General features: G+C 43.1%; 1 protein-coding gene across 1 annotated transcript in view; it reads right to left on the reverse strand.

Moving 5' to 3' along the window:
- slc5a12 (solute carrier family 5 member 12) overlaps nt 1–8,800 on the reverse strand; it is a 29,539-nt gene extending 20,739 nt beyond the window's left edge. The window contains exon 1 of the mRNA XM_055933173.1: nt 8,453–8,800. Within this exon, the coding sequence (XP_055789148.1) occupies nt 8,453–8,797 (345 nt within the window). The 5' untranslated portion in view covers nt 8,798–8,800. The remainder of the gene's footprint in view (nt 1–8,452) is intronic.
- Between the last annotated feature and the right edge of the window lie 663 nt (nt 8,801–9,463).

Genomic DNA, 9,463 nt, shown 5'->3' on the forward strand with positions numbered 1-9,463 from the left:
AATCAATTAAGACATATCTATAACGAGTCTGGACTATAATCAATTAAGACATGTCTATAACGAGTCTGGACTATAATCAATTAAGACATATCTATAACGAGTCTGTACTGTGATCAATTAAGACATATCTTTAACGAGTCTGGACTATAATCAATTAAGACATATCTATAACGAGTCTGGACTATAATCAATTAAGACATATCTATTACGAGTCTGGACTATAATCAATTAAGACATATCTATAACGAGTCTGTACTGTGATCAATTAAGACATATCTTTAACGAGTCTGGACTATAATCAATTAAGACATATCTATAACGAGTCTGGACTATAATCAATTAAGACATATCTATTACGAGTCTGGACTATAATCAATTAAGACATATCTATAACGAGTCTGGACTACAATCAATTAAGACATATCTTTAACGAGTCTGGACTATAATCAATTAAGACATATCTATAACGAGTCTGGACTGTGATCAATTAAGACATATCTATAATGAGTCTGGAGTCTGGACTGTGATCAATTAAGATATATCTATAACGAGTCTGGACTGTGATCAATTAAGACATATCTATAACGAGTCTGGAGTCTGGACTGTGATCAATTAAGACATATCTATAACGAGTCTGGACTATAATCAATTAAGACATATCTATAACGAGTCTGGACTGTGATCAATTAAGACATATCTATAATGAGTCTGGACTGTGATCAATTAAGACATATCTATAACGAGTCTGGACTGTGATCAATTAAGACATATCTATAACGAGTCTGGAGTCTGGACTCTGATCAATTAAGACATATCTATAACGAGTCTGGACTATAATCAATAAAGACATATCTATAACGAGTCTGGACTGTGATCAATTAAGACATATCTATAACGAGTCTGGAGTCTGGACTCTGATCAATTAAGATATATCTATAACGAGTCTGTACTGTGATCAATTAAGACATATCTTTAACGAGCCTGGACTATAATCAATTAAGACATATCTATAACGAGTCTGGACTATAATCAATTAAGACATATCTATTACGAGTCTGGACTATAATCAATTAAGACATATCTATAACGAGTCTGGACTACAATCAATTAAGACACATCTATAACGAGTCTGGACTATAATCAATTAAGACATATCTATAACGAGTCTGGACTGTGATCAGTTAAGACATATCTATAACGAGTCTGGAGTCTGGACTCTGATCAATTAAGACATATCTATAACGAGTCTGGACTATAATCAATTAAGACATATCTATAACGAGTCTGGACTGTGATCAATTAAGACATATCTATAATGAGTCTGGACTGTGATCAATTAAGACATATCTATAACGAGTCTGGACTGTGATCAATTAAGACGTATCTATAACGAGTCTGGAGTCTGGACTCTGATCAATTAAGACATATCTATAACGAGTCTGGACTATAATCAATTAAGACATATCTATAACGAGTCTGGACTGTGATCAATTAAGACATATCTATAATGAGTCTGGACTGTGATCAATTAAGACATATCTATAACGAGTCTGGACTGTGATCAATTAAGACATATCTATAACGAGTCTGGAGTCTGGACTCTGATCAATTAAGACATATCTATAACGAGTCTGGACTATAATCAATTAAGACATATCTATAACGAGTCTGGACTATGATCAATTAAGACATATCTATAACGAGTCTGGACTATGATCAATTAAGACATATCTATAACGAGTCTGGAGTGTGATCAATTAAGACATATCTATAACGAGTCTGGACTATGATCAATTAAGACATATCTATAACGAGTCTGGACTGTGATCAATTAAGACATATCTATAATGAGTCTGGACTGTGATCAATTAAGACATATCTATAACGAGTCTGGACTGTGATCAATTAAGACATATCTATAACGAGTCTGGAGTCTGGACTCTGATCAATTAAGACATATCTATAACGAGTCTGGACTATAATCAATTAAGACATATCTATAACGAGTCTGGACTATAATCAATTAAGACATATCTATAACGAGTCTGGACTGTGATCAATTAAGACATATCTATAACGAGTCTGGACTATAATCAATTAAGACATATCTATAACGAGTCTGGACTGTGATCAATTAAGACATATCTATAACGAGTCTGGAGTCTGGACTGTGATCAATTAAGACATATCTATAACGAGTCTGGACTGTGATCAATTAAGACATATCTATAATGAGTCTGGACTATAATCAATTAAGACATATCTATAACGAGTCTGGACTGTGATCAATTAAGACATATCTATAACGAGTCTGGACTATAATCAATTAAGACATATCTATAACGAGTCTGGACTCTGATCAATTAAGACATATCTATAACGAGTCAGGACTATAATCAATTAAGACATATCTATAATGAGTCTGGACTATGATCAATTAAAACATATCTATAATGAGTCTGGACTATGATCAATTAAAACATATCTATAACGAGTCTGGACTATAATCAATTAAGACATATCAATGCAGTTAAACAGGTTCATGGTAAATAATCAATTATGTTGGTTTCCACATGTGGTTCTTCCAAGGCCGGTTCATGATGATTATTACGCTCCTGTCAATCATGTTATATACGTAGGCTACTGTAACAAGACATATGCCAGCATTGTAGATCTACTGTCTCTGCCCAGAGGCCAACTAAGCTTTCATGACAATGGCCGTTAGAGGTCACTTTGCCACGTATTAGCCCTGGTTAGAACCATGTCTAAGCCCTGGTTAGAACCACATATGAGCCCCTGGTTAGAACCACGTATGAGCCCTGCTTAGAACCACGTATGAAGCCTGGTTAGAACCATGTATGAGCCCCAGGTTAGAACCATGTCTAAGCCCTGGTTAGAACCACGTATGAGCCCTGGTTAGAACCATGTCTAAGCCCTGGTTAGAACCACGTATGAGCCCTGGTTAGAACCACGTATGAGCCCTGGTTAGAACCACGTATGAGCCCTGGTTAGAACCACGTATGAGCCCTGGTTAGAACCACGTATGAGCCCCTGGTTAGAACCACGTATGAGCCCCTTGTTAGAACCACGTATGAGCCCTGGTTAGAACCACGTATGAGCCCTGGTTAGAACCACGTATGAGCCCTGGTTAGAACCACGTATGAGCCCTGGTTAGAACCACGTATGAGCCCTGGTTAGAACCACGTATGAGCCCTGGTTAGAACCACGTATGAGCCCCTGGTTAGAACCACGTATGAGCCCTGCTTAGAACCACGTATGAAGCCTGGTTAGAACCATGTATGAGCCCCAGGTTAGAACCATGTCTAAGCCCTGGTTAGAACCACGTATGAGCCCTGGTTAGAACCATGTCTAAGCCCTGGTTAGAACCACGTATGAGCCCTGGTTAGAACCACGTATGAGCCCTGGTTAGAACCACGTATGAGCCCTGGTTAGAACCACGTATGAGCCCTGGTTAGAACCACGTATGAGCCCCTGGTTAGAACCACGTATGAGCCCCTTGTTAGAACCACGTATGAGCCCTGGTTAGAACCACGTATGAGCCCTGGTTAGAACCACGTATGAGCCCTGGTTAGAACCACGTATGAGCCCTGGTTAGAACCACGTATGAGCCCTGGTTAGAACCACGTATGAGCCCTGGTTAGAACCACGTATGAGCCCTGGTTAGAACCACGTATTAGCCCTGGTTAGAACCACGTATGAGCCCTGGTTAGAACCACGTATCAGCCCCTGGTTATAACCACGTATGAGCCCTGGTTAGAACCACGTATGAGCCCCTGGTTAGAACCACATATGAGCCCCTGGTTAGAACCACATATTAGCCCCTGGTTAGAACCACGTATGAGCCCCTGGTTAGAACCACGTATGAGCCCTGGTTAGAACCATGTATGAGCCCTGGTTAGAACCACGTATGAGCCCCTGGTTAGAACCACATATGAGCCCCTGGTTAGAACCACGTATGAGCCCTGGTTAGAACCATGTATGAGCCCTGGTTAGAACCACGTATGAGCCCTGGTTAGAACCACATATGAGCCCCTGGTTAGAACCACATATGAGCCCCTGGTTAGAACCACGTATGAGCCCTGGTTAGAACCACATATGAGCCCCTGGTTAGAACCACATATGAGCCCCTGGTTAGAACCACATATGAGCCCCTGGTTAGAACCACGTATGAGCTCTGGTTAGAACCACGTATGAGCCCCTGGTTAGAACCACATATGAGCCCCTGGTTAGAACCACGTATGAGCCCCTGGTTAGAACCACGTATGAGCCCTGGTTAGAACCACGTATGAGCCCTGGTTAGAACCACGTATGAGCCCTGGTTAGAACCACGTATGAGCCCCTGGTTAGAACCATGTATGAGCCCTGGTTAGAACCACGTATGAGCCCTGGTTAGAACCACGTATGAGCCCTGGTTAGAACCACGTATGAACCCTGGTTAGAACCACGTATGAGCCCTGGTTAGAACCACGTATGAACCCTGGATAGAACCACGTATGAGCCCTGGTTAGAACCACGTATGAGCCCTGGTTAAAACCACGTATGAGCCCTGGTTAGAACCACGTATGAGCCCCTGGTTAGAACCGCGTACGAGCCCTGGTTAGAACCACGTATGAGCCCTGGTTAGAACCACGTATGAACCCCTGGTTAGAACCACATATGAGCCCTGGTTAGAACCACGTATGAGCCCTGGTTAGAACCATGTATGAGCCCTGGTTAGAACCACGTATGAGCCCTGGTTAGAACCACATATGAGCCCTGGTTAGAACCACGTATGAGCCCCTGGTTAGAACCACATATGAGCCCCTGGTTAGAACCACGTATGAGCCCCTGGTTAGAACCATGTATGAGCCCCTGGTTAGAACCACATATGAGCCCCTGGTTAGAACCACGTATGAGCCCTGGTTAGAACCACGTATTAGCCCTAGTTAGAACCACGTATGAGCCCCTGGTTAGAACCACATATTAGCCCCTGGTTAGAACCACGTATGAGCCCTGGTTAGAACCACGTATGAGCCCTGGTTGGAACCATGTATGAGCCCTGGTTAGAACCACGTATGAGCCCTGGTTAGAACCACGTATGAGCCCCTGGTTAGAACCACGTATGAGCCCTGGTTAGAACCACGTATGAGCCCTGGTTAGAACCACGTATGAGCCCTGGTTAGAACCACGTATGAGCCCCTGGTTAGAACCATGTATGAGCCCTGGTTAGAACCACGTATGAACCCGGGTTAGAACCACGTATGAGCCCTGGTTAGAACCACGTATGAACCCTGGTTAGAACCACGTATGAGCCCTGGTTAGAACCACATATGAGCCCTGGTTAGAACCACGTATGAGCCCTGGTTAGAACCACGTATGAGCCCTGGTTAGAACCACGTATGAGCCCCTGGTTAGAACCACATATGAGCCCCTGGTTAGAACCACGTATGAGCCCTGGTTAGAACCACATATGAGCCCTGGTTAGAACCACGTATGAGCCCTGGTTAGAACCACGTATGAGCCCCTGGTTAGAACCACATATGAGCCCCTGGTTAGAACCACGTATGAGCCCTGGTTAGAACCATGTATGAGCCCCTGGTTAGAACCACATATGAGCCCCTGGTTAGAACCACGTATGAGCCCCTGGTTAGAACCACATATGAGCCCCTGGTTAGAACCACGTATGAGCCCTGGTTAGAACCACGTATGAGCTCTGGTTAGAACCACATATGAGCTCTGGTTAGAACCACGTATGAGCCCTGGTTAGAACCACGTATGAGCCCTGGTTAGAACCACGTATGAGCCCCTGGTTAGAACCACGTATGAGCCCTGGTTAGAACCACGTATGAGCCCTGGTTAGAACCACGTATGAGCCCTGGTTAGAACCACGTATGAGCCCCTGGTTAGAACCACGTATGAGCCCTGGTTAGAACCACGTATGAGCCCTGGTTAGAACCACGTATGAGCCCCTGGTTAGAACCACGTATGAGCCCTGGTTAGAACCACGTATGAGCCCTGGTTAGAACCACGTATGAGCCCTGGTTAGAACCACGTATGAGCCCCTGGTTAGAACCATGTATGAGCCCTGGTTAGAACCACGTATGAGCCCTGGTTAGAACCACGTATGAGCCCTGGTTAGAACCACGTATGAACCCTGGTTAGAACCACGTATGAGCCCTGGTTAGAACCACGTATGAACCCTGGTTAGAACCACGTATGAGCCCTGGTTAGAACCACGTATGAGCCCTGGTTAGAACCACGTATGAGCCCTGGTTAGAACCACGTATGAGCCCTGGTTAGAACCACGTATGAGCCCCTGGTTAGAACCACATATGAGCCCCTGGTTAGAACCACGTATGAGCCCTGGTTAGAACCACATATGAGCCCTGGTTAGAACCACGTATGAGCCCTGGTTAGAACCACATATGAGCCCCTGGTTAGAACCACGTATGAGCTCTGGTTAGAACCACATATGAGCCCTGGTTAGAACCGGGTATGAGCCCCTGGTTAGAGTCCCTGTTGCAGCTTTCACTGTCTCCCGCTACACTGGTGGCAGCGTTGGGATCACGTCCAGCTCACGTCTAGTCATGTGATCTAGTGGTGGGAAGCATTCTGTTTTTCAGCACTGTGTTGGGTGTCGTTACATCGATATATCTAGTGAACAGTGGATAAGCAACCATGAGTATGACGGATAGAAGTGGTCACCACAGGTGTGATCAAGCCTTCCATCAATGTTACCTGAAGCTGAATGGGAAAGTGTTATGCCCTGATCAGTTATTCAGAAGGAAATCCTCTGTGACTGTAGTCTAATTTACATCAGTTAACTTATCAGTGTGGATCCAAAACAAACACATTCTACACATTTACACAACAACCTGTTTAAAGTGACATTAGAACCAAGGCGTTACTGAAACGGTTAATATCCTGACAAGGCTCCACATCATACGGGTAGACATATAACGTAAGTGTGTGTTGAGCAGAAAAAAACACAACTAACCTTTTTGTTTTTAAGGATGCAAACCATTCATATGAATCACTGTTTGATTCCATCCCGTTCTGATCTAATGAGATGGAATGGAGGATTTGCTACGGCCTAGAATCGAGGCCTTTTCCCCCAGGCATGAAGGACGAAGCTTGGCCCCTCTTGGTTCTCATGGGCGAAGACTGAACTCAAGTTAGGGGTTATATATCAGACTCTCCTATACCACTTTGCCCAACTTGTTATAAATAAACCCTTTTTAAGGTGACGTAACTTGTATCATTATTGTAGGGCTGTGAAACCCATCGCCCAATGGCTTCAGACTGAGCATTTCTCACCTTTTATTTACGAAGAGCAATTTCCGTTTAATAACAGCTAGTGTCCATTTATTTACAGTAGTGTGTTGATTAATTCTTGCTTTCTTCAGTGGACATACAGAATATGTATAAAAATGCCAAATATACCAAAAAGCTAAATGAAGCAGAGATTTACGACTATTTAACCACGTTAATCATTACTGAAACACACAAACGACAAACATTTAACCAGTGAAACATAATGAATACATGACAACTAGATACAAATATTGTATTAAAACATTTTTCATCCAAAAGTCAAGAGTTGGCTATAACAAAGTGAGTGTGTGTAAGTGTGTGTGTGTGTGTGTGTGTGTGTGTGTGTGTGTGTGTGTGTGTGTGTGTGTGTGTGTGTGTGTGTGTGTGTGTGTGTGTGTGTGTGTGTCTATTATAGTGTGTATTATATTTTCCCAACATATAAATGTATCCCCAGTGCCCAAACAAATACCTTCATCGATACCACAACAAAATAAAAGATCTGTATTTTTTTCTCCAACCTGGCAACCCTCGTCAAATTCGACATAGTCTTGTATAGAGTGCATTGTGAAAGAGATGGTGTAATGTACAGAATTGAAAAGTGAATCCTTGTATTAAATACATTGTGTAATGTAGATTCCACGAGATATGAAATGTGTTGAGAAGAACGTTCATCACCCCTCTTGTTTAAGCACCTCTTCTCCTCCTTTATTTAGCTCCTTTGCACCCCATTATTTATATTTTGCACATTCTTCCACTGCAAATCTACCATTCCAGTGTTTTACTTGCTATATTGTATTTACCTCGCCACCATGGCCTTTTTTTTTCGCCTTTATCTCCCCTTATCTCACCTCATTTGCTCACATTGTATATAGACTTATTTTTCTACTGTTTTATTGACTGTATGTTTTGTTTACTCCATGTGTAACTCTGTGTTGTTGTATGTGTCGAATTGCTATGCTTTATCTTGGCCAGGTCGCAGTTGTAAATGAGAACTTGTTCTCAACTAGCCTACCTGGTTAAATAAAGGTGAAATAAATAAATAAAATAAAAAGCATGGCGAGGTACCCACTTGGTTGTTGTTAGAATCTCATATTGCCCCTTTAAATGAAGATTAAATCCTTTAAAAAAGACACAGTACCTCGTAGGTACTCGTGATCCCCGATCTGTAGAACACTGGCACAAACAGTTCAGCTGTAGCGATGACCACGAAGGTGTAGGCCACGCCGAAGAGGACGAACGACCCCCCAAAACGGTAGACGTCGGAGGGTGCCCCCAGCACGGTGACAGCAGACATGAAGCTGGCAGTGAGGGACAGAGCCACGGGACCGCAGGTCATCTGACGACCCCCTACCAGGAACTCCGACGAGGGGTTCTTCCTCTCCTTCACCGCGAAGAACACCCCTATCCCTGAGGAGACCACAAACAGACATGCGAATACGACATAGTCCCACGATACAAAGGTCCCCACTCGTTCGTCATCCATGCCGGTTATAGGAGACGGTTGTGGTCAGAGGGCCACAATTGAAATACGTTGTAGAAGATTTTTAGTGTTGTTGTCCTCAATTATTTGTTAATTGACAAATAAATCAAATTAAATGAAAAAAAGACTTTGGCAAAGTGGCTTTTATCTCTCTGTCTGTCTGTCTGTCTCTCTCTCTCTCTCTCTCTCTCTCTCTCTCTCTCTCTCTCTCTCTCTCTCTGTCTCTCTCTCTCTCTCTCTCTCTCTCTCTGTCTCTCTCTCTCTCTCTCTGTCTCTCTCTCTCTCTCTCTCTCTCTCTCTCTCTCTCTCTCTCTCTCTCTCTGTCTCTCTCTCTCTCTCTCTCTCTGTCTGTCTCTCTCTGTCTCTCTCTCTCTGATCCGTTCTCTAAAGATGTTGTTTCTTAGCTAACTGAATAACTAAAAGTGCTTAGTACTTACCAAGAGTTGATGATTCTGGAAGTTTGTCAAATTTGCTGATGAAGTTTGTCACCAGCGGTGGTTAATCACATCAATCATTAACTTCTCCCGTCTACCCACATGCTGAGAGAGTCAATGTGATTTACTCCTCTGTCAGTCTCATTAACCTGCAACATGCTGAGACAGTCAATGTGATTTACTCTGTCAGTCTCAATAACCTACAACATGCTGAGACAGTCAATGTGATTTACTC

The sequence above is a fragment of the Salvelinus fontinalis genome, chromosome 9 (assembly GCF_029448725.1).
Source record: "Salvelinus fontinalis isolate EN_2023a chromosome 9, ASM2944872v1, whole genome shotgun sequence".
NCBI lineage: Eukaryota > Metazoa > Chordata > Actinopteri > Salmoniformes > Salmonidae > Salvelinus > Salvelinus fontinalis.